The sequence below is a fragment of the Setaria viridis genome, chromosome 4 (assembly GCF_005286985.2).
Source record: "Setaria viridis chromosome 4, Setaria_viridis_v4.0, whole genome shotgun sequence".
Classification (NCBI taxonomy): Eukaryota; Viridiplantae; Streptophyta; class Magnoliopsida; order Poales; family Poaceae; genus Setaria; species Setaria viridis.
In genome coordinates this window covers 7,789,329-7,814,621 of record NC_048266.2, presented here as the reverse complement: position 1 = coordinate 7,814,621, position 25,293 = coordinate 7,789,329, and the positions used below count along the sequence as shown (strand labels likewise).

The 25,293-nt window shown below is 46.7% G+C and overlaps 1 protein-coding gene and 2 pseudogenes across 1 annotated transcript; 2 read left to right on the top strand and 1 right to left on the bottom strand.

The window, feature by feature from the left end:
- Nucleotides 1-3,493, bottom strand: LOC117853750 (membrane-anchored ubiquitin-fold protein 3). The gene is made up of 3 exons (XM_034736037.2): nucleotides 3,052-3,493; nucleotides 1,528-1,692; nucleotides 1-546 (listed from the first exon to the last, which is right to left on the bottom strand). Exons 1-3 carry the CDS (start codon nucleotides 3,182-3,184, stop codon nucleotides 491-493), a joined length of 354 nt encoding a protein of 117 aa, XP_034591928.1. The 5' UTR covers nucleotides 3,185-3,493; the 3' UTR covers nucleotides 1-490.
- Nucleotides 3,494-6,140: 2,647 nt separating this feature from the next.
- On the top strand, nucleotides 6,141-14,366 carry LOC117853385 (uncharacterized; annotated as a pseudogene).
- A 4,504-nt stretch (nucleotides 14,367-18,870) lies between these two features.
- Nucleotides 18,871-23,380, top strand: LOC140222551 (uncharacterized; annotated as a pseudogene).
- The last annotated feature ends 1,913 nt before the right edge of the window (nucleotides 23,381-25,293 follow it).

Below are 25,293 nucleotides of genomic sequence, written 5' to 3'. Positions count from 1 at the left end.
GATTCAAAATCAATGCCTTCCTTTCCACTTCACAAATATTACTAGTCATTTTGTTTCACTTTCATAGGTTCCATGCCAAACCCCAACATTCTTTTCCACTTCTCGACAAGAATTACCAGTCACTTTTTTCTATTACAAAACACATATACGTGACCGAGCTTGATGCAAATGAAAAAGAACGTCTTGACAGGTACTATGCAGCAACTCACTTTTGGTATCACTACGTCTACACATTACACAAAAGCAAACATCCAATTTTCTTGACTCCTGCACACTCGTTTTAGGGTTTTACCAGGGCCACCCGTGAAATCTCCTCCCTGCACACTCCTTTTACACGATAGCAAACATCAAATTCTCAAGCAGATGTGGCAAGTGGTAATGACATCTCTAGGCTTAGGCTGTGAAGAATAGATGCAAGAATCAGTTGTCAAAATGAACATGTGACCCCTGTGGACACGACACCGATATACACATTGGTACTGCACCAGCGTCACAATATTGTACATCCACATCTATTCTGCTTCGGAGAGTTTGACTGTTGCTTCTCTGAAAAAGGAAGAAAATATGTTACGGAACTTTTTAAGCAGAAATATTTCAAAACATATGGCATGAAATTAATACACAATAATGCACTTATACAATGTGTGTATGCATCCTCCAGCAGTACAACATGCATGCCAATGAGGTTGTGTTGTGACAGAACAAAAAAAATAGAGACAAATTAAATAAGTAAGCACAGGGTAAAACAAATGAGCCAACATAGCAGTTCTGGTACAAGACCGATCAGCAGATACTACGAATGTGTATCATGCACTCATATACTGGACAAAAAACAATTAACAGAAAAAAGGCTCTAGAAACTCATGGTAACATCGTGAGCAATATAGAAGACTGATCAACATATGTAGTTTAGTCAAACTTCTGTTATACCTAACCATCACCCCAGCACCAGACCAGCTCAGCTTTGACTATAGTTTTGACTATGCAAGTTTGAGCATGAGCCTGTTCTGATCAACAAAAGCAGTACATACAAAAATCCTGCTATAAAACTTCATATCACAGCCACAGAGAATGCCACAACTGATAGTGCATTCATGCCCTGGGCAATGAAACAAGTTCTCATTCCCATTAGAGAATGTGGCAAGAAAGCACTAGGAGCAGAAGGAACTAGATTCAATCCAATGCTTAAGCCATGGGTCCCCATAAAGAGTTAAGGGCTGAATATATTTGACTAAAGAACCAACTGAAGTGTATAGAGAGCAGAGAAAATGTCATGACCTAGAATTAATAATGGTGAACAGCATTGATGAAAGTGTGCCCCTAAAATAAATACTGCATTCATGCTATTTTAGGGGTGAGATTGAAAAAAACATAGCACAGTAGGTGCGTTTAACAAATTGTTTATGAAGGATGACAATCGATATTTCAATTCCATTGACAAAATAAATTTTCAAGCCTCTAGAGCGATCAGGTGAGATTATCAAACACATATAGCATTGAGCAAACAAGAGGAAAACTAAGCATTACCACTTTTGTTTGATTGGGGAGGCCGCACAACAACATGCATTGTAATCACACTTCCAGGAACTTCTCCAACTGGGACTCGTGACTCAGCAAGAGTTTTGCTATTCTCCAGTATCCTTCCAGCATTGATGAGCTTCACATCATTGACAGTTTTCGGAACTACTTTATCTGTTAATATACATGAAAAGTAGCACTATCAACAGAGACACAAGATTACTTCACAAAGGTTCTGGAGGACTGAAATGTGCCCGAAGTTATGTAAAACATTAATATTTCAAAATACTAATGACAGACAATACAAGGTGACCAAAAGAAGGGTAATTCCCATTTACGGGTAGCTTATCAGTCATCACAAGGAAAACCCAGAAGTATGGTCACTCATGGTAGCTTAATTTGCATCGTCCACAAAACATGCTCTGATGCCTGATTCAAAACAGAAATGGTTCTTTCCTTATTACTGTGAAACCTTTAACCTGACATTAGTCATCACTCTAAGCTAATAAGGTCTGGAGCTCTCTGCCACCTTTGAATTTCTTTGCCAGTTGCACCCGTTTAGAATGTTTCAGCAAAAATAAACAGGGCCCCAGTTGCACAAAATCAATGTACTAGTATTTACTTGTGGAACTGCCAAACAGATATAGCAGAAAATGATGACATGTGGTCCTGTTCCATGCAGATGCTCAGTCGCACTCCACATTTGCAGTTACAAGCTTAATACAGGCATATCTGTCTGCATAACCAAAAATCATTCTGATGGCTAGCTCTAACGAATGGAACCCTTGGTTATTCAGAACTCAGAGAGAACCACCAAACAACTGATGATCATCTGTAGGCACAGCATGATAAGAAGGCAGGCAGTCTCATTGAGCCACACAATCTCTGGAAATGGTCCTGCCATCACATGTTTGCAGAGAGCCTCAGCATGGCCCTTAAAAATACAGAGATCCAATTTCTAAAAGTACACTCAGAGGTCTAGCAGGTAGCAAAATCCAACCAGGATATAGCACCAAAAACAAAAAATCATATGCCATCCCTTTAGACAAGAAAGTGAAACCCAGGGATGCATACCCTGATGTGATATCCATCCATAACAAGTAAACCCTGACATGAAACGTAGTAGTAGTATTTGCTATTACAGGTAAGGAGGCATGGCTAACAGACCATCACTTGGACAAGGATCAGAACAACCAACTACCACGCGAACAGAACAAACAGCATTCCTGAGCCCATCCTAGAACCATCACGCAATCCACGCAGCAACATGATCAATCAATTCGGGGTTACAAGCACATCGCAGCACGAAACGGCCCAACTCCTAAATCCCAACACAGCAGTCTGCGCGACATGGGGCTTCCTGTTTCCTGATCAAGAAACGGGCACAGGCAGGGCAGGGCAGCCGAACAAGCAAGCTCCCGAGTCCCGAAACAGGAGGCATCAACGAAGCAGAGCAGAGCTGTATATATACGCGACGCAAGCGCGCACGCCGCGCAGAGAGGGAGAAGAGAGAAAGAGAGAGGGTCTCCTCACCCTGCGGCCACCGGGCGAGGACGAACTCCTTGAGCGCGGCGACGGTGGTGTTGGGGTCGTACTTGCTGGGCCCGATGTCGGTGCCGTCGAAGAGCCGGAACTTCACCTCGATCGGCTCCTTCCCGCCGGCCATCTCCCCGGACCGGATCGCGGCCAACCCCCACCAACCCCTCCTCCTGCTGCTGCTAAGATCCCCCAACAGGCTACAGGAACAACCGCCGCGGCAGGAGCAGGGAATCGGCAGAGGAAACCAGGGGAAAAGAAAAAGGCTGCCGGAAATCCGCGCAGGAAGGGCAAGCACCGATGCGGATCCCGCGGAGGATCCGATCTTCTGCCGCGAGAATTGCTTCGTGGGGGGCAAAGCGAGGAGGAGACGGGCGTCTCGAGGCGGAGGAGAGAAAGGGCGAGTGGGATTCGTCGGCGTTTTGACAGATACGCCCTCCGTGATCTCGGTATTTATTACTCTGCAGGGATTCAAGTAGAAGGAGGAAGCTGCCGTCTGCCTGTCTGTATCCGACTGGGAGTCTGTGAGACGTGACTCATTCAGCACGTGGCCCACTAGTGTTTGCTCGAGAGTTAGGGGGTCTTTGGATACGAGGTGTTAAACTTTAACAGTGTCACATCGGATGTTTGGATGCTAATTAGGAGAACTAAACATGAGCTAATTATAAAACTAATTGCAGAACCCTGTGCTAATTCGCGAGACGAATCTATTAAGCCTAATTAATCCATCATTAGCAATTGGTTACTGTAGCACCACATTGTCAAATCATGGACTAATTAGGCTTAATAGATTCGTCTCGTGAATTACACTCCATCTGTGCAATTAGTTTTGTAATTAGCCTATGTTTAATACTCCTAATTAGCATCCAAACCTCCGATGTGACAGGTGTTAAACTTTAACACATGGTTACCAAACAGGCCCTTAGGCCGCGGGCTACGCCCGTCAGGAAAGACCTCCTCTCCTGACACGGCTCCGGTTTCTAAAAAAAAATTTCAGTACTGTAAAACAGCTTATAAAAGCGAATGACATGTTCGCTTCAGCTTATAAGCCGGCTGAAAAGCTGAAACAGCTGATTTGTTGTGAGAGGAAAACACTGTTTGGTGGCTGATAAGCCAGCTGAATAAGCTGAAGCGAACAGGCCGTTCGCTTTTATAAGCTGTTTGACAGTACTGAATAATGTGAGAGACTACCATTCTATAAATACGGCATTCGCATTAAGATCTTGTTTGATAACAGGGGCTTTAACCCCTGTCACATCAGATGTTTGATACTAAATAAGAGTATTAAATATAAACTAATTGCACAGATGGAGGCTAATTCGCGAGACGAATCTATTAAGCCTAATTAGTCCATGATTTGACAACGTGGTGCTACGGTAACCATTTTGCTAATGATGGATTAATTAGGTTTAATAGATTCATCTCGCGAATTAGCCCAGAGCTTTTGCAATTAGTTTTATAATTAGCTCATGTTTAGTCCTTCTAATTTAGCATCCGAACATTCGATGTGATAAGGGCCAAACTTTAGCCCGAGGATCCAAACACACCCTAAGGATTACTCCCCCCATTTCAAATCATAGATCGTTTTAGCTTTTCTAAATTTATAGACTATACATTTAGATATATTGTATATCTATGTGCATAGAAAAACTATGAACCTTGAAAATCCAAAATGACTTACAATTTGGGCTGGAGAGAGTACCAGATACTTACCAATTACCATAAACATATACTATTGTTTTGGTAGATATACCCTTCATATGTTTGGTGTTTAATTTTTTTGGCAATTTAGGTAGTAATATGGTATCTCAATACATAACAAGGTTGTTCTTTATCGATTTGAAACTATTTTTCTAGATGTCTCAGGCCTGTTTGATAGAGCTCCATCTGATTCTGATTCTTTGAAAAAAGTGATTCTGTGACTGAAAGTGATTCTCTAGTATAAACTCTTAAAATCAGGATGGAAAATCACTTCACAGAATCAGGATAAGCTACTTTTTTCAGCTCCTAGCCTCTTAGTTCATTTCAGAGAATCACTTCACAGAATCAGCAGAGAATCACTTCTCTCTAAAAAATTATTCAGCAGAGAATCAGTTCTAGAAGCTTTGACAATCAAAACTTCAATATATTAAATAATGCAACAAATCAGTTAAAAGCAATGGACGTCATATAGGTGAATCTTTAAACCACTATTCAAGTGCTATGAGCCTTGACAATTGGCACCACACCTCATCATCTCACATCCTTTCTCTCAACCCTGTGTCACCATTGTACCATTACTTATCAGCATGGCACTTCTTGAGCAAATTAAGGAAGTTCCAATAAACATGGGAAATTCCAACTAGGTGACTATAAAGATGAAAGTTTTCTATGTTTGTTATATAAAATTTTTAAAAGTTCCATTATCTAGAGAGAGGAGAATAGGATGGCAAGAAGTGGAATGACAACACAAGATAACAAAGATGATATGTGGTGCATGGAGGATAGCAATGCACTGAGGGGGAAGGAGTCAAATCCAACAAGATTTCAAGTAATCTTCATACCATACAGCATTTTAGTCTATCTCAGTGCTCACCTTCCTCGTGTTTGTGAAACCCTTTGTTCTCATCCACTAGTTGGTGAGCTAAAAAAGGTTAGATGAGACCTTCATTCTACTATTCTCCTCCTCTTATCTCTGACAAGTCGAACAGAGCAACCTTCATCACTAGCACCCTAATTGATTTTTTCAGTGAATCACACACATGATGACAAAGATGAAAGATGGCCTAGGTTGGGTTCAGTGGTGAATCACTAGGCGCTAAGTTTTCCTCATCCCGTTGTTTTATCCTTATCATAATACTTGTTGTTTTAGAGTGGGACAAAAAGTTTGAGTGGGACATAAAAAGTTACCTTGAAGTGTAGAACAACAAAAGGAGTAAAAAAAGAAGTGCGAGTACTTTGAACGGGGGACTTTTCTTTGCATGGAGACCGCATTGAAACGCGTGGGCATGGGCACACGGTTCGTTTCACTGGCATATGGGCCACTTGCATCAAATTGACTTGCTTGGAAAGGAATTTGCAAGGATGGCCCATGCGTCAGCCAGGCAATGCTCACTCCCACGAGGTCGCTGCCTCGAAGGCAAAACTCGCCGCTCTCTGCTCTGCACCTCTACCACCGTCAGCCCAGCCCGCCGCTTGTGCCATTGGAGGGCACGCTCTTCGGCCACCACTCGCCTTTCGCCTTCTTCGATCCCTTAATTAAGTTTGGCACTCCGACTGCTGGTCCTGCTGCCATCGATGGTGAGGTATAGGAGCAATGGTTAATTGGATGTGAAGAGGGGAAGATAGTGGTCGCACAGCGGGTTCTGCGTGCTATGCGGCGCTGGCACTCCTAGAGTCTTAGGCCTAGCACTAGAAATGGAGAATTGGGTGCACCAGCAAGGTGGTTAGGGGTGCGATTGGTTCCCCGCATCACCCCGGAACCGGGCTCCCTGCGTGCGACCTCTGGGTGATTGGTTACCTAGGCTCCCTCCTGGGCCTAGCCCACGGCATGCAGAAGGTGCCCCGGAGCCTGGCTCCCATGGTGCGGCCACATCCATCGTTTCCCCGGAGCCAGACTCCCGGGATGCAGCGGCGGGTGCGAGGGCAAGCACCCGGCTGGCGAAAGTGCATGCGCGCATGCACGCGGGAAGCTCGAAGGTTACCGCCCCCATTTCGCACCATCCGTCGACCATAAATCCTCACCGCTCCCCTTCCCCTTCCCTCTTGCGCACTCTTCTTCTTTCGCCGGTGCCTCGCGGGTGAGAGTTCGCACCCTTCGTCTCCCTTTCCTTTGTGCTTTTTGGATCTATGAAGGCCTGATCTCCCATCCTCTCCCCTTTTCTTTGGTTCATAGCCTCAAGTTCTTCACGGATCTGTTGTGCAAGGCAAGTTTTTTCTACACTTGTGTTCGGTTTTCGTCATGTTTGTAACCCTAGGGTATATGAAATCCCACTGATTCGTGAGTTCATCATGTGAAATACGCAGGCCCCCACTGGATCTGAGTTCTTTGCTTGTTCGTAGGTAAGAATCTTGCTTTCTCATTCCGGATCTTGAGTTTTGCTTCACAGTTGTTGTATTTCAATAGGTTCTTGACTAAAACGAGTTCTTCTTTTGTGCAGGATTGCAGATCTGAGTCCTCGCTCCCTCTGGACGCTGCTGATCTATTCGTGGTTGTGACTGAAATGAGGTGCTTCCTGGTGCTTGTGTTGCAGTAAATAAAGAAACCCTTACCCCTCTTCCCAACCCCTCTGTCGACATCCTATGGTTGCGCATATATGTTTATACGATGGTGTGGATGATTATTATGTGATGGAAATGATGGATGGATTTGTATTATTCATGGTTGATGGTTCATCTTATTCTGAGCACACTTGTTCATGACAGTGGTGCCTATCTATGCATCTGATCACACTTGTTCATGTGAATGATGCCTTCCTTTGTCTTTAATATTGATCTGAGCATAGTTGTCCATGTCAATGATGTCTGTTATATTAATTTGAGCATAGTTGTCAATGTCAATGATGCCTTTATATCCGATATGCATGATGTGTGTTTTCCTTGTTATTTATATAGATGGCTCTTGAAGACAAGAGACGCATGCTTATTGTTCATGCAGCAGCTCTAGTCACTTGCATGTATGCATTCTTCCTGAATAGGATTAGAATGGGTCAATGCTCATGTCCTCAGATCAGTTATGCCCCAATGAGTGATATGGATGAGGAAAGATAAAAGAACTTGGATAAAATTTATAACTGCAACGACATAGAGTGTGTAAACATGTTTCGCATGAGAAGAGCCCCTTTCTTTAAGCTATGTAATTTGCTTAGGGATAGAACCTTACTTAGAGACACCATACATAGCAGTGTAGAAGAGCAAGTTGCAATGTTTCTTCATGTTGTTGGGCATAACCAAAGGTTTTGAGTTATCCACCAAAATTGGAGGTATGCTATTGGTGAACTTAGGCATGATATAATTAAGCCTCCATCAAGTGAGACACCTCTTAAGATCACAAATAGCTCAAGATGGTACCCATATTTTAAGGTAACATAGTAGTAACCCTTTGAAACAAATGCTTCATACTTGAGTGCATATTTTGTAACAAATACTGTTGGGTTTATGTAGGATTGTGTTGGGGCAATAGATGGCACTCATATCTATGCAAGAGTCCCATCCAAGATGCAATCAACATTTAGGGGCAGGAAACACTACAGAACTCAAAATGTGCTAGCTGCAGTGGACTTTGTGTTGACGTCGGATTTTGACACGTGTTCTGAATCGGCGTCAAAGAAGGAGAAAGATGGGTCGATGCAGCGGGCTAAAAGCTACAGTTGGAATCGGCTGATTGAAGCTACAGTGTTTCGGCCGATTGGCAAAAGGGGTCGGTAAAGGTTGGCCGATTGGGAGCTGGAGCGGCTTGGCCAGTATGGGCCTAAGGTGGGCTAGAGAAAAGATCAGCTGAAGAAGTTGGCCCGTAGGGATATGATAACCAACTCCGATACGAGTTGTGTTTGTAAATATTTGTTATCAATTAAAATTAGAGATAGATCCTAGTCGGTTAGGAAATCAGTTGTAACAGGCTATAAATAGCCATCTCTAGAGGTTTCAAAAATAACACATCAATCAATACAACCAATCTACTTTTTCCTCATACTTTACTTTCAAGTCGGCGACTTCGCCAAAATAATTTTTTTTCACAAGTTCGTACGGGTTGGCAGGGCTGCATCGACACGATCTTCGGCCGATTCTGTAAGTTCCGTTTACCAAGTAATATCTAAGCTTTAACTTCGGGCGCATCGCTGTTGTTTCGTTTAGATTTATTCACTAGTTATCGATATCAACTAGAATCGCATGTTCTACCTGTTAATTAGTTTTTATCACCAGTTATCCAGCTTGAGATACGAACTGTCGGCTTTTATTTCTTTCGTTCTTTATCATCATACAGCCGATTAGATCTATCCCAAGTGTTGTTTCTCTAGCATTGTTTAGTTTGCTCTAGTATCTTTTCTTTACAATTGCTACACGGTATCGGCTGTTTTATAGCTGGTCACCTCTAAAGTAAATCGGCCGATTCGCCGACACGCTTTTAAAGACAGATCGGAACTTTAGCCGATCGGAGCCCCTGGAATTTAATATTTTTATTTCCTTATCAACAGGTCAGATTGACTGGCACGCCGCGCGAACCACACCAGTGCGATAACCCGAACAGGAGTTAAGCAGATTCTCTCGGGTCGTGTGTCCGACGCTGAGGATCATCGGCTGATTTTCAGCGCCAACACTTTGATTTGAAATTCACATATGTGTTGGTTGGCTGGGAGGGTTCTGCACATGATGCCACCATTCTAGCTGATGCACTAGAGAGGGAGGATGGGTTAAGGGTTCACAAGGTAATGAACTAAATCGGTTACATAAATTAAGTTAGAAACTAAATTACAGTAGGACTAATACCTATTTGTAATTCTTCTAGGGAAATTCTATCTAGTAGATGTTGGATATGCATGTCGTCCTGGATTCCTCCCTCCTTACAGAAGCACTAGATATCATCTTAATGAGTTTGGTGGTAGAAATTATCCAACCAATCCAAGAGAGTTGTTCAATTTGAGGCATTCAAGTCTGTGTGTTACGGTTGAGAGGGCTTTTGGGGCTTTAAAAAATTGATTCCGCATTATTGACAACAAACATTTTCATCCATTCAAGACACAAGTCAAGTTAGTCCTTGCATGTTGCATTTTACACAATTGGATTCTTGGCATGGTACTGATGAGGTTATTCCTCTTGAGTCCACTTGGGAGCCTAAGACTGGTCATGGCTATGGGGTCCCTATGAATGACAATGCAGCTTGGGCTACTGGTAGAGATGAATGGGCTAATCAAATGTGGGCAAACAGGGGTAATGCTCACATGTAGATGCATGTATTCCACTTTGTATTCTGGACAATGTATGTGTAACAACTCTACCTAAATTAAGTGCTTTAACTCTAAACCAGTGAGAAATCCCTAAGTTAAGAAGTGAAATGACCTTTATAAACCTAAGAAGCTCTCTTTTGGAGTTTGTTTTAAAGCTTGAAATTCTATATACAAACTTAAGTTTCTGCCCAAATAAGAGTTGTAAAACTTTTAAATTCCAACAACTTTTGTTAAAGGTCCCTTGTCTAATTCGGAGTGGAAAGGAGTCAAAAACAGCAACCCAAGCCAGCTTTCCTACAGGACCCTAAAAATCTCTTATGTCCTGGAATTCGAGTTTTCCTCCACCTTTGCAAGCTTTCATCTCCCATTTTCCTATCTAAACTCGAGTCAGAGCCTTAATAGAAGTTGTAGTACCTCAAGAGTGTTCCAACTTTGTTACACTGACCCAGATCCAAATCGGATCCGAACTTGTTCAAAATCCCGGTCAAAGTGAGGTAAACCAGTCAACTCACCCCGGATGCTTAAAAATCCTAAGTCTGGAATCCCAGATTTTTGGCTAACTTTGGCCGGAAATATCTTTGAATCCTCTCACAATCAAAACCAGCACCTTAAACAAAGTTTGAAGAACGATCAGAGTTGGGCAAGTTTGTTTAAGGGAGTTTCGGGAGTTGTGTTGAAAGATTCGGAGAAGGATCGCTCCAAAGCTGGTCGGGCTTGCTGCCCGAAGGGAGCCTTGACGCCCGCGCGCTCGAGCATGTTCGCTCGCGCGCCACGCGCCGCGTGGCCGCCGGCCACCGGCAGCTCGCCGGCGCCCTATCACCAGCGCGACAGCGACAGGATGAGAGCCACGGCGCCCAACCCGCGCCCGCGACAGGACGGAGCGAGCGCAGGGCTAGCCAATCGCCGGCCGCGCGCAGGTCGCCTTCCGCCTGCCACGGCTCTGCTCCACCAACCCTGTTCCGCCCGTTCGCCGAGGAAGCTGAGATGCCCCCGACGTCCCGCGTCTCCGCCCGCTCGCCCAACCCCCACGGTAGCCTTTCCGCCTCGCCCGCCCGACAGACCGGAAGCCCCAGACGCGCGCCGCCCAAGGCCAATCGCCGCCGAAGACCACCCGGAGCTCCGCCTCCTCTGCCCAATGGCGTCGTCGGCCAATGGCCGCATCGCTCAAGCACTCGCCGCTCCCGGCCTTATCCTTTCCCCACCGGAGCCCCGCCTCGACCCTCCGCGCCACCCCGGCCCTATAAAAGGGAACCCCCTCACCGGCAAAGCCACCCCTTGCCACCGCCCGCACCTGTGCCGCCGCTTTCTCCTCTGCGCCCTGCTTTCTCCTCTGAGCCACCGCTTTCTTCCCACGCCGCCGCTGAGCTTCCGTGGAGCTCACCCCCTTGCGCCACCCCCACACTCCGGTGACTTCGCCGCCACCCGCAAGCCGCTTCTTCCAACACACCAGCCGCCCGCTCCTCCGCGCGGTACTAGAGCTTGCTTGTGTCCACCAGAAGCACCGCCGCCGCCGGACCACCGTCGAAATCTCACCGCCGCCCAAGCCTTCGTGCGTACAACCTTTCCGCCCCAGCCTGCTCCTGTTCGGCCCCAAGGCTTCGCCAGTAGACCTGGAGGTAAGCTACTTAACCTCCCTGTCTTTCCGTCTCGCCCGACCCCTATCCTTTTCGGTTCGTCCGACCCCTGTCTTTCCGTCTCGCACGACCCCTATCCTTTTCGTTTCGCCCGACCCCTATCTTTCCGTCTCGCCCGACCCCTATCCTTTTCGTTTCGCCCGACCCCTGTCTTTCCGTCTCACCCGACCGCTGTCCTTTTTCGTCTTGCTCGACCTTTTTCCGTTCGCCTCGCCCGACCCTGCCAAGTTCGCCGACCCTTTCTCCGCCTCGCCCGAGGGCTCGGTTGTAATTCTTTTTCTTTGACCCGAGGGTATCGGTGAAATATTTTCGGGGATTCCTCTGTGTTGAGTCTGAGGACCTCGGTACGGTTTTCCTTAAACCTGAGGGTCAGACCCTAAGTTTCCCCAATCCGACCCTCTCATCCTGCTCTTCACCAACAGAAGTTGAACTCCCCCACCTTCTCTGTAGCTTTGCTACAAGTGTCCGTGTTAAAACATGAGAGTGTTGAAATAACCATCTAAAATGTTTAACCCCTACATTGCATTTCCGTGTAGAGTTGAATCTCGCCGACGGAACGTACGAGCTTCATCCAGCACCAGAAGAAGACCCCACCGAGGAACAGCTGCATCCCTGCGAAGGAGAGCCCGAACCAGCGCAAGACCCAGAGGACCCGCAAGCTTTTTCTAAAGGCAAGCCCCGGTGCATAAACTCCCTGTTTTACTTTCATGCCACTTATGGATTACTTGATTGCGCATTTACGTTTCGAGGAGTTGTAATGGAACCTTAGATGCATAACTTAGTACCTTGTTTTTGAATACTAGTTGCTAAGGCCGAGTAGTTGCATTGCTTAATAGGTTTCAGTAAAAGTCGAGTGATCTCCTGTCACTCGCGAGTCATAGGAGTTGAATGTTTCAGTTTTGTCGAAACTATAAGGACGACGGACGGGGTCAGGCTAGTGTTCGATGCTTGGTGGATTGCCCCGTCTGTCTAAATGAAAATGAACTAAGGTCGAAACGTGTCGGCGTTCGTGATCAAGTGATTGAAAGTACTAATCTCATACCTAGTATGGGATGGGGAAGCCTAGTACCTGATTGAACTGGGGCGTGGCATACCTTCCGGCTGTCCTTGGAACGTCGTTCCCATGGTGCATCATGTGGGTGCAAGTGCGGTCACAGTGCAGCAATAGGCCGGGACTGTGGAGCATTGCATGCCAAAGGAAGTTGGCCCTGACACGTGCCTAAGGGATCGATGGGGACGGCTGACAAATGAAGCGACCCTTCGTGGTGCGCGGATGTCGTGAGATTAGGTTTGCCATGCATGGTTAATAAATTCGAATTGATTCGTCTGCCTCTCACAGTTTGGGACTACTTGATCGCTATTCTGCACTGAGTAAAGATGGAACATGATGATGATTTTAATCTTGATGTTTGTGAAGTAATTGCCTGGAAACCATGTTTGTTTAGTATAAGTTGCTAATTTAGAATGGATAAAGAACATAGAACATGAGCTAAAAGGTTGAAAGTAAGGACTGACTTTAGACGCTTTTGGCAAGAAAACCCCAGAGCCAGAAAGCCTTGCATGTCTAAGTCTCGGTCGTGTCTTTCCGACGGGTCAGTCTTGCTGAGTACTAGTTGCTCAGCCTTGTTGTGGCTAATCTTTTTCAGGTAATGTCAGTAGCTTGGGTGTTGGTACCACTTTGACCTAGTGGAGGAACTTGAGGGTGCAGAGGCTGCTACCCAGGCTGCTATCCAGCCTACTGCTGGCTAGGCTACTGCTGGTGCTGGTGGCCTAGCTGCTGGTGCCGCTGGTAGCTAGGTTGGTGCCTAGGTTGGTGCTGGTGCTGGGCAGCAGCCCAGGCCTGCAATGAGATGGACCAATGTTATGTCTGCATTTGTGCTTCACCGCTTCTGCCAGCTGATCTGTACTGGTGTGAGAACTGACAAGGGGTTTAAGGAAGTGCACTTGAACCAAGTTGCCAAGGCTATGAATGAGTTCTCAGGCAATGAGGTGACAGGCACATAGGTGTACAATCATTTGAGGAAGTGGAGGCAGAGGTGGATCAGGGTGATCAAGCTAAGAGAATTGAGTGGTGCTTTGTGGGATGAGGGTAACTTCATGATTACTTTGGAGGATGAGCACTACAAGGGGCATATCAAGGTTTGTATCCTTTCATCTTCACTTTTATTGCTTTCATAATTTCATGACAACATATGCTAACCATTCCTTTGTTTGGATTTCAGGCATACCCAAGGATGCTGAGCTATTGAACAAGCCTATAGAAAACTACCAGCAGATGCAGATCATCTTTGGGAATGGACTGGCTACAGGGAAGTTTGCCATGGGCTCCAGTGAACCTTTGGGCTCCCCTTCTGACTTTGTTGTATCTAAGGCAGAGCCCATGAAGGTTGATGATGTGACAAAGGAGCTTGGAGAGGCAGGCAAGAGTCAGGATGGTAGTGTTGCTGGGTCTGATACAACCAACAAGAGGAAGAGGTCCATGCTTAGTGAGGGGGATATTTTAGTCATGACTAGGATGACTGATGCAGTCAACAATATTGCCAATGCCATTCTGCAGACCAAGGTTGAGGATGTGCACCCTGATCTCTATAATGCTCTCATGTTCATGCATGGATTCATTGATGAAGTACTCATGGCTGCTTATGAGCACCTGCTTGCCAACAAGGCTTATGGTATTGCATTTGTGAAGATGAATGCTTCTCACCGAATGTTGTGGTTGAGGACCTTCTTGGCCAAGCACTTCTACGTGCAGTGAGCCTCCTGATCATGCAATGGGCTACTTTTGTGCAGTGACCATTCTTTTGTGCAGTGACTGCTGATCAGATGGTGGCTTTTTTTTTTGCAGTGAGTCTCCTAATCTGCTAGTGCATTCTTTTGAGCGGTGAGCCTTCTCCTAGTTGCCTCTCCTGAGCAGTTGATCTATTGATACCTTCTGCTAGACTATTTGGATTTGTAACTCAATTATGAGTTACCTGATGTGATGAAAATCTGATGATGTGGTTGTTCTGAGCATATGCCCATTGCCAGATGATTTATGACTACTCTATATTTCTATCATTTTGCTTGTTGCTTTCATCTCATTCCTGTTCTGAGCATATGCCCATTGCCAATGATTTCTGTCAACCTGTGCTACTTTTGCTTCCTGATTACATCTCAAATTGGTTACAATTTCTGAGCTTACATGTCCATTGCCAATGATGCTTGTGATTAGGTGGTTTTCTTATTATGGTCATATGTGATAATCCTGTCCTAAGCATATGCCCATTGCCCATAATTTTTGTCAACCTGTGCTCCTTTTGCTTGCTGATTATATCTCAAATTGGTTACATTTTCACATGTCCATTTCTACTGATGGTTTAAGTTCACCATTTGTCAACTCCTTTTTTTGGGCAATGATACTTTCTTTTCCCTCTTTACTCCCTAGAAATGTTCTGGTATGTCCAGAGGAGCGTACTACAAGTACAAGACAAAAGAAGAAGCCATGGAAGCATTTTATGGTGCAAAATATCAAACTAAAGAGATACCTGCTACAGCTCAACCTAAGATCAAGAAGGCTTCATGGAATTTTAAAGATGTCATGATGTTATTAGAGGCTTCAGTTATCTTAGTTCAAGCTATAATAATTATAGTTTTAGTTTCAAAGTGTATGTAATGTTACACTTGTCACAAACTGTGATTTCATCCAATGAACTAGCTGGTGGTAACTCCACCCATTAAATGCAAGAGGTGACTGTAACATCGTGCATTCGACCAACCAAACGAACTCAACTTGCATCTCATATTTGAATTCTGTGTCCATACGTGCAACCAATCACTGTCTCCTCGTAGCTTGGCTCGACTGCAGCAAGCAACCAAACATGGGGAATTTGTACCCGCAGGGCCTGGCTCCGGCCAGCCTGGTTCCTTGATGCGAGCTAGGCTCGCTGGGGAAGGTGGATGCAGTGGATCGCAATTCGCAACAGCATGTTTTGGGTTTTAGGCTTTCAGCCTATGATCAGGATGCAGATAAAACGGTTCAAGTTGAACAAACGAGGTTCTATTAAGTTCCTCGTGAGGATTGGGGGGCACCATTTGGATTCTGCCTATGCTACCATGGTTAGAGAGTTCTGAATCAGTTGGGAAGTGGGATGTAGTTCTCGTGGGGTTCAGATTTTGGACAGACGTGTAGCTCTTGTCCTTAGCAATCATGAACACAAGATCGCAGATCGAGCAATGAAAAAATTATTAGTGAGATACTAAAATACAAGGTCCAAAGATAGCAGAGTTCTAATACGGTTTCAGATTCTTGATCAAGAAGTGGGATCAAAAGCCGAGCGCGATTCTTGGTGTCAAGCAACAAAGCCGTGTGTAATGGTTGCTCCACTTACAACCACAGTGCACTACTACTCTGTTTGACGGCAACACACTGCGGGCTGCGGCCAAGTCGCCCCACCAAATGATTTTTCATCCTTGTGATCTTTGTAACAATCCCTTCCAACAATCTCATACGCATCAAAGGTTGTTGTATAAATAGAATCACAAGGGAGAGGAAATGCAGAAACCAACTAGTGACAGAAGTAAATCCTGAAAATTACTCATAATCGATAATCCAATAAACAACACACACAATAGGAGTATGTTAACTAAACTACATCATCTTCATGTTACAAGTATCCAACAACAAATGTTAAATTCTCTGTGCTTGTCTGCTTGATCAATAGAGCTAACAGGCTGCGTAGGACTGGTTGGGCATGGTGAAGAAGAAGGAATATGCCGGCTCCATGTAGCCGCATTGCATAGCCAGAGCAGATGGTGTCACAAGATTGACGCCATTGTACGGCGGTGCCGTCTGGCAGAGTAAGTTTGAGCCCGTAGCATCGGAATCAAGATATGCTCCCGGATCCATCAATCCTGGCAAGACGCAAGGGTCAGTTGAGGGCGAGTGGCCAAGGGAATGAATGAACTCGTTGATGTCAAAGTTGTCCAACAAGCCCAAATCCCATGACGTGTCGGTGGTGATGCCGGCGGTGAGGTCCTGATTCACCGTAATCGTCACCGACGCCACGTGCTAGTCTGCATCAGCGATCCAATTGTCATTGGCGTGGCCCATGTCCACCATCACCATGGAAGAAGAACAGTTGGGCTGCGACATTGCCATGTCTAGCAGAGCGTCCTCTGCCACATGCCACCGGGCCGCGGCTGGAGCTGCTTCATCGGCAGCGGAGTCTGCTGCTTCTCCCCTCTTCCTCTTCTTCCCGTGGTCGCTAAACCGGATGCAGTACAGCCTCAGCTGCGACCCGGCCAGGTGGTCCGGGGCGGTGATCGCGTACTCGTGCCTCGCCCACCCCATGCTGCCCTTCTCACCACCTTCCTGGAAGTGGAAGCTTAGCTCCTTCTTCCTTCACGCCACCTTCACGCTGGAGCCGTTGTGGCCTGAGACGCGCAGCTTCTCGCCATCTACACACGTCCTCTCCCCATTCCAGAACCTACCGCTCGCACAGGTCCGCTTCTGCCATCAGCCCTTGCTGCTCTTCGCCTGCCCCAGCGCGAAGAAGAAGGCGTCATCCTTGCACCCGTTGCGCTCGAGGAGCTCCCACGGCGGCGCGCTCAGCGGGTCGTCGTCGAGGATGGGGCCATCCAGCGGCAGTGGCTGGCCTAGGACGCGAGGGGGGAGGTAATACGCGACGACGTCGCCATCCTCGGGCGCGAAGAGGAAGCCCGGCGGGAGGCTGAGCGCGCGCGACACCTCCATGGCGCCGCTCTGCCTCCTCCCGTAGCTGTTGCGCCTGATGTGGTACAATCTCAGCGGTGACCAGGCCAGATCCTTCGGGGCGGTGACCACGTACTCGTGCATCACCCATCCCGTGCTTCCCTTCCCGCCGCCGCCGCCGCCGTGGAAGTTGAGTGCTTTCTTCCGCCACGCGGCCTCCCTGCCACCGCTGCCGGCGATGCGCAGCTTGTCGCCTTCCGCACACGTCTTCTGCCCCTCCCACCAGCCGCCGCCCGCGCAGGTTCGCTTCTGCCGCGCGCCCTTCCTACACCTCACCTGCCCCTCCACGAGGAAGAAAGCTTCCCCCTTGTGCCCATTCCGCTCGAGGAGCTCCCACGGCAGCGCGCTCAGCGAGTCATCCTCAAGGATGAGGTCATCGATCCGAAGCCGCTAGCCTAGGATGCGAGGGAGCAGGTAGTAGTCCACCGCCACCTCGTCCTTGGGAGCGAACACGAAGCCTACTAGGAGATCGGCCATGCGCAGAGCCGCCTCCATGCACCGCTCTTTAGGGCTCAAGCGCCCCTGGAGGATTGGAAGGAGAAGAAGAAGAGAACTGCGCGTACGGGCGGCGCGTGCCTTCGCCCATATTTATTGGGCCATGAGGATTGCGGATTGGGGGCTACGCGCGTGGTCGGACAGAGCGGGCGGTTGTGCTTTTCTTGTCAGAATCGGATTCACTTGAAAATGCTCATGGAAACATTTCGCATACTCATGGAAACATTTCATAGCTTTTCTGTTCGGAATCGGATTCACTTGTGCAGTATATTGAAGTATTTACAACTGAATTTACAGCTGTATAAAACACTGTTAATGTTGTGCGGCAGTTATGTGGAGCTTACGGAACATTTTCAATCTAATTTTTTTTACCAAAACACAATATTCATGGAAAGATTCCTACACACTAGAAGTAACTTCAAGAAACTAGGTCCACCAAAATTTATTTGTCATGGAACTGAGACTGAGATCATCACATAAAGATTTCGTCAGATCAAAGCAAGATTTCCCGAGCTGGAGCTTTGATCAGTATCTCTGTTCCTGGTAGTAACTTTTCTTTCCACCCCTGGTTTTTTGTTCCATAACTTCTCTTTAATGTACTGAAAAGTTTTGATTTGGACCTCCAAGGTATCTCCTTTTAAGGGCCCTTTAGTAGGGCTTCCCAAGTGGTTTTTGGTGAACCCCTACCAAAAGGCTATCTCCAAATCGGCTCCACCATGGAAGCTCCTGCAAATACATTGACTGGTGGTGGAGGAGGGAGCCAGAGCTGAAAAACTTTGGCTTCTTGTAGCTCCATCCTGCTCGCGGGGGCAAAGTGCCTCCTTTGCCCACAGCGCCCCCCAGGCAACATCGACGTAGGCGAGTGGCGGACGGACGCAGAGAGGTGGCGTGGGCAAGGTGGCTGGCGTGCGTAGGCAAGCGGCCGGCGGCACGCAGTGATGATGCAAGCACATTGACATCATGGGCGAGGAAAGGGTGCAGGTGATAGCGGCGCTGGCCTGGAGGGCGACGGGGCATGGATGACGACAGCGGTGTGGGCCGAGAGGGCGACGGTAACGATGCGAGCCTGGAGGGCGGCGGCGCGGGGATGGAGGTGGAGGGATACGGGAAAAGAAGGCCACGGGTGAATGGGTAAGAAAGAGAGAGGAAGGGAAAGAAAGGGGGAAAGAATAGGAAGAGAAGAGAAAAGGAGAAACAAAAAAGAGAAAAGGGAGAGAGGGGGGAAACAAAGAGAGGAGAAAAAATAGGAAGAAAATAGAAAACCGAAAAATAAAAATAAAAAAGATAAGGGTAGTATAGACATTTCACTTTTTTATCCATGTTACACCTCTATGAGAAGTCGTTTTACCAATTGTTTTTCTAACCAGACAAGTCGGAGTCAAAAAAAAGTTGCTCCATCAAAGAAGCTACAGCCGCAGCCGTTTTAGCTACAGCCAGAGCCCTGGCAAATGAGCTCTAAACCTTCAGCTGAGATATGCACGAAATCCATCACTTCCCTTCTCTGCCATTGTTACGTGTTCCTACAGAAAAGGATAGGTATTTGCCACCTGTCTTGAGCATGCTTCAGATATGTCCATCCAGAGCTAAGAGCTTGAGCACTTTCAGCATCTTCCTAACAATGTTCCTGCTGAAAAGGATAGGTATTTGCCACCTATCTTGAGCATGCTTCAGATATGTCCATCCAGTATAGAGCTAAGAGCTTGAGCACTTTCAGCATCTTCTTCAAGGAGCAAACGTGAAACATCTGCCAACAACGAATCACCAAGGGGTGTTTGGTTCTCGTCAGACTCCGTCACAGCTACAGTCGTGACCACCGCCACACGGGATATTTACGTATTTGCCATCGTTGCAAATGGCACTCCTTCATTTGCCACTTTTACGAGAGCTTCTACGGTTTTGCCATCGCGAACGAAGCGAAGCAACTGATTTGCCATTTTTGCTGACGTGGCACGCCACGTCCCCGCGACAGCGTGTGATAGGGGTGCCAAAAGACCTGTGTGCCCTCGCGTTTCGCCTCCGTTACTCCCCCGGCTAACAGACCCGACGCCATCCCCTTCCCCGTCTCCACTTCTCCCCCCAGGCCTCCCTCCTCCCTACCTCCCCGACGAAAAACCCTAGGTCTAGAGCGGCGGCGGCGGCGGCGGCGGCAGCGGCGGAGGAGGCGGCGGCGACGGAGGCGGGGGAGGCGGTGGCGGCCATCCATCTCCCCTTCCCCATCCCCTTCCCCATCTTCCCCGTTCCCCATCTCCTGTTGTTCCTCCCTGCGCCAACAGGTCAACAATGGAGCCTCCTCCCTGGTAAGCCGCAAACCATCCCCTCATAAAGTGTTTGCCTCGGAGGAGTTGGATGTTTCTAACTCCGTATTTTGTTATTTTCATTATTATACCAGGATTGATCCTGGAAATGTATTTAGAATAGTGGTTAAGGTTGAAAAGTATAAGGCATGTGCGGAGTCTGGTATTGTAGAAATTGATGAACAAGAACATGTGCTGTGGTTTGATAGATGCAGTGGGTATAATCTGGATAGTTTTGTTGTTGAAATGGCTAGCAAAATATACTGGGGATCTAGTCAGAAAATTGCAGTGTGGTCTATGGATGTTGACAGTGAAGCTGAGTGGAAGGTTAGAAAAAATGAGCATTTTGAGTCAATGATTAAGCACAGATGGAATGTTGGAGTAGCAAATGTTAGGGTAGAAGTTGTGGACAGATGGAATGAAGGGTACCAGAATGTTAACAGTTGTGCAGGGTCAGTAGGCAATTCTGGAGTAGGGACTTCTGGAGTAACAAATGAAGGTGCAAGTGAAAATTGTACATCTCCAGCACAACATGAGCAAGCCAAACCAGAAATTGTTGATTGGAGTACATTGACTATACTGCCAGAGACTCAACAAGATGGTGAAGCTTATGTTTTGGCTGATGAGGATAGGGTTTATGAGGCAATGGGCTTCAAAGTAGCAGATGAGGCAGCAGCTCAGGCAGCAGCACAAGCAGCAGCAGAAGATGACCCTGCTATCCCTGACATTCCTCCTGATGTACAAGCAGAGATGCATGAGGCTGGAATTAATGTTGATGACAATGAACCTTCAGAGCCAATACTTGAGTGGGATAGAGACAACCCAGACATGAGGGTGGGCACAATCTATCCTAACATGGTAGATTTCAGATTGGCAGTGAGGCAGCATGCTATAGTCAATGAGTTTGAGCTGGGAACTGAGAAGTCAGACAAAGAAAGATTCAGGGGGCATTGCTTGGCTAAAGGGTGTCCATGGGTTATTAGAGCTAGAACAAAAGCTGATAGTTCTGTCAGGGTACATTTACTAACTTACATGTGTTGTAATGTTTGACTAACTTAGCCTTACTATTTGTTTGATCTTGAGCTAACAAATATTTATGTCTTGCAGGTCCAAATAAACAATGAGCTTCATAAGTGTGCTTCAAGAAGCAGAGTGCTGGGCAGAATGGCCAATCAAGCATGGGTAGCTGAGAGGGCCATACCTTTGCTCAAGAGGAAGCCTGGAATGGGTGCTGCAGATGTGAAGGAAGCATTGGAGGACAAGTACAAGATTAAAATCAACTACCAGATAGTTTGGTATGGTAGGCAGAGAGCAGCTGACAAATTATTTGGTAAGTGGGATGATTCATTTGATTGGTTGTATAGGTTTAAGGCACAAGTTGAGTTGAGGCAGTCTGGTAGTGTAGTTGAGATAGATACTGTCAAAGTTGGAGAGAAGCACCATTTCAACAGATTTTTTTTGTGCTTTCAGATGTAGTATAGATGGGTTCTTGTATGGGTGCAGACCTTACATTAGTATAGACTCCACAGCTTTGAATGGGCAGTGGAATGGACATATGCCTGCAGCCTTAGCTTTAGATGGTCATAATTGGATGTTCCCTTTGGCCTTTGGGTTTTTTGATTCAGAGACCAAGGAAAATTGGATTTGGTTCATGGAGCAGTTAGGCAAGGCCATTCGGGTACTTCCAAGAATGGCTATTTGTACTGATGCTTGCAAGGGCCTAGAATCTGCTGTTAAGCATATTTTTCCATGGGCTGAACAGAGGGAATGTTTCAGGCACTTGATGGAAAACATGAAGAAGAAGTTCACAGGAAATGTATATGCTGAAAACATGTGGCCTGCTGCAAGAGCTTACTCAGCTGGAAAGCACAATTATTTTATGAGTAAAGTCTTGGAAGCTCGCCCTGAAGTAGGAAAATGGTTAGAAGAGCACCATAATCTATTGTGGGCCAGATCCAAGTTCTCTCCAGACATCAAATGTGACTACATCCTCAACAATTTGGCTGAGTCTTGGAATGCATGGATCAAAGAATTCAAGAACCTGCCACTACACTGTCTGGTAGATGCTATCAGAGAGAAAGGTGTGGTCATGTTTGAAAGGAGGAGGAGGATTGGAAGAGCTTTAAATGGAGTTATTCTCCCTGCTGTGATTCATCAACTTAATGCTGCCTCAAAGGGGATAGGACACTTAAAAGTCACCAAAGGACTGCCACATCAAGCTGAGGTGACTGAGATATACAAGGATGAGGAAGTAAGAAGACATGTGGTCTATCTAAATGAACAGAGTTGTACATGTAGAGAATGGCAGGTTACTGGTAAGCCTTGCCCCCATGCATTGGCTGTTATAACCACTGTGAGGCAGCCAGATTATGAAAAGTTTGTGGACATGGCATATTCTGTGCAAAGATTTAGACAAGCATATGATGCTGGGTGGCCTAACATCACAGATAGGAGTCAATGGCCTGAAGTTGCAAAAGACTTCAAACTATTGCCACCTATAGGGAAGAAGAGAGGCATTGGTAGGCAGAGGAAGAACAGAATTCCCTCTTGCTTGGAGAGGTCAGGTAAGCCTACTAGGCAATCCATATGTGCAGCCTGTGGTGAAAAGGGTCACAGGAAGGGCAGTAGGCACTGTGGGCTCACTGGGACCAAGAAAAGGTATGTACTAAGCCAATCATTTGTTTGTGCTCTAATATTGCCATGAATAACTACTAATCTTGTTTTACAGGAAGAGGACCAAGAAAGCAGCAGTGAAGCCAGGAAGGAAGAAGGCCAACCATGACAACCATGACACTTCTGTTGAACCAGACCAAGTTCCACCACAAAGGACACCAAGGACAAGAGCTGCAGCAGCTAGGGAAGAAGCTGAAGCAATTGCAGCAGCAGCAGCAAGGAAAGCAGCTAGGAAAGCAGCTAGGGAAGAAGCTGAAGCTGCAGCTCAAGCACAACAACATCTGCAAGCATCAGCATCAAGGACTAAGAGGTTGGTATTGCAGCTACACAACAAAATTTTCAATAATATGTGTACTGCAGCAGCTAAGAGCCTATTACATTGCACAGGAGAATTGCTTTGGAGGCACCACCAGACCCACCTGCTAAAGAAGCTGCTGATTTTGAACCTGTACCATTAGAAGTGGTGGCACCAGCAGCAGCACCAAAAGTTGCAAAGAAGATGACCCCAAGGAAGGTGCTGGCGACCAAAGTGAAGAAGATGCCAAAAAAAATTTAAACTCTCTGTGTGTCACTTTTGTTTGTTATGCCATGAACAATGTCTGTGTGTTTGGCCATGAATTATGCTTTTCTGTTGGCCATGAATTATGCTCTTGTGTTGGCCATGAACTATCTGTTGGCCATCAACAATGTCTATTTGGCTGTCAAGTATATCTGTTTGACATGAACTATATTGCTCGGCCATTGCTCATGAACAAATTCTGTTGGCAATGAAGATGTATCTGTTTGCCATGACCTATTTGGTTGTCAACTGTATCTGTTTGCCATGAACTATATTGCTTGTCCATGAATGAAATTCAGGAATCAACACAGTGATCCAAAAACAAAAGTGATTTTTCATTGATTACACCAAGACACAATACAAATGAGTCTAACAACAACAACAACACAAATGTTACTACTACTTCAACATGTTCCCAACAACAACACCCATAAATCCTACAAGAAGCACAGTCAACAGCAACAAGGCATTCATCATTTTATCCAGCTTGGCCTCCATGGCTTCCTTCTCAAATTTCAAACTTGCAACTGCCCTCTCTGCACGCCCCATGGACTCAACTTCTTGGTCATCAACTTGGTCATCAACTTCCCAATTAAGCACTTCAATCACCTTGGCATCAACCAAATCTTTGAAATAAAACCTTTGCCACCTGTAGTACTCACATTTATCTGCAATCTGAACATCAAGTCAAGAAAATGAGTCTAACATCAAATGCAAATGCCGAAACTAAAAAACCAAAATCAAACTCACCCATCTATCATTCCTTGGACATTTTATGTATATCCGACCGTAGTTCACCGAATCTTGCTGTGTGCGCCGCTCAACTACCCGTGCCCTACGGCACAAAGGGCACTGGATCAAAGGTAAGCCCGTCTCCTCACCGACAAGAGCATCTACAACCGGCCTCCTCACACTTGATGACGCTCCAACCTGCGACATGGCTTGCGCGTGGCGGATGGGGGAAGAAGGGATGACTAGCGGGCGCTGGTGACCCGCTACGCAGGGAAGGAAGGGGGGAGATGGGGAACGGGGGAGATGAGGAATGGGAGATGGATGGCCGCCGCCGCAGCCGCCGCCGCTCTAGACCTAGGGTTTTTCATCGGGGAGGCAGGGAGGAGGGAGGCCTGGGGGAGAAGTGGAGACGGGGAAGGGGATGGCGTCGGGTCTCTGTTAGCCGGGGGGTAACGGAGGAGAAAGACGAGGGCACACAGGTCTTTTGGCACCCCTATCACACGCTGTCGCGGGGACGTGGCGTGCCACGTCAGCAAAAATGGCAAATCAGTTGCTTCGTTTCGTTCGCGATGGCAAAACCGTAGAAGCTCCCGTAAAAGTGGCAAATGAAGGAGTGCCATTTGCAACGGTGGCAAATAAGTAAATATCCCCGCCACACCGTTTCCCTTAATTACATTTGTAGCAGATTTATGAGGCGCGGATTTTCTCCACCACAAGTTGTGGCGCCGCCGCACCTTGACGTGGCAGCTCATGGCCGGAGACCAAGCAGCCCTGAGACTTAGCGCTTCTCCAGTGTTTGACACCTCTCAAGCTGGCAGGCTGCTGTATATTTGTGTTAGGATTTGGTACTGTTCATAGCCCCTAAGCATACTTCTATTAAAATAGCGTAAATCGTTTATAAAAGCTTGCCGGCATTCCGTCAGGTCCGTGCTTTAAGGTCTCCAATGCTAAACTTTGCTGCTTTCACCTCCTCGCTCTTCTGTGTACTCCGCACCGCACAGAGGTTCTCATCCGCTAAGACTTTTGGGTTAACTGCTTGCAATACTTCTTCACTACTTGGCCCTGCTGTAGATGTGCAGAGATTAGAGAAGTAACTTGCCACATGTTATTTCAACTGCTCTTCACCCTCAATCCACACGCCATCTTCTCTTGTGAGTGTTTTTCTTTTTCCTTTCTGATG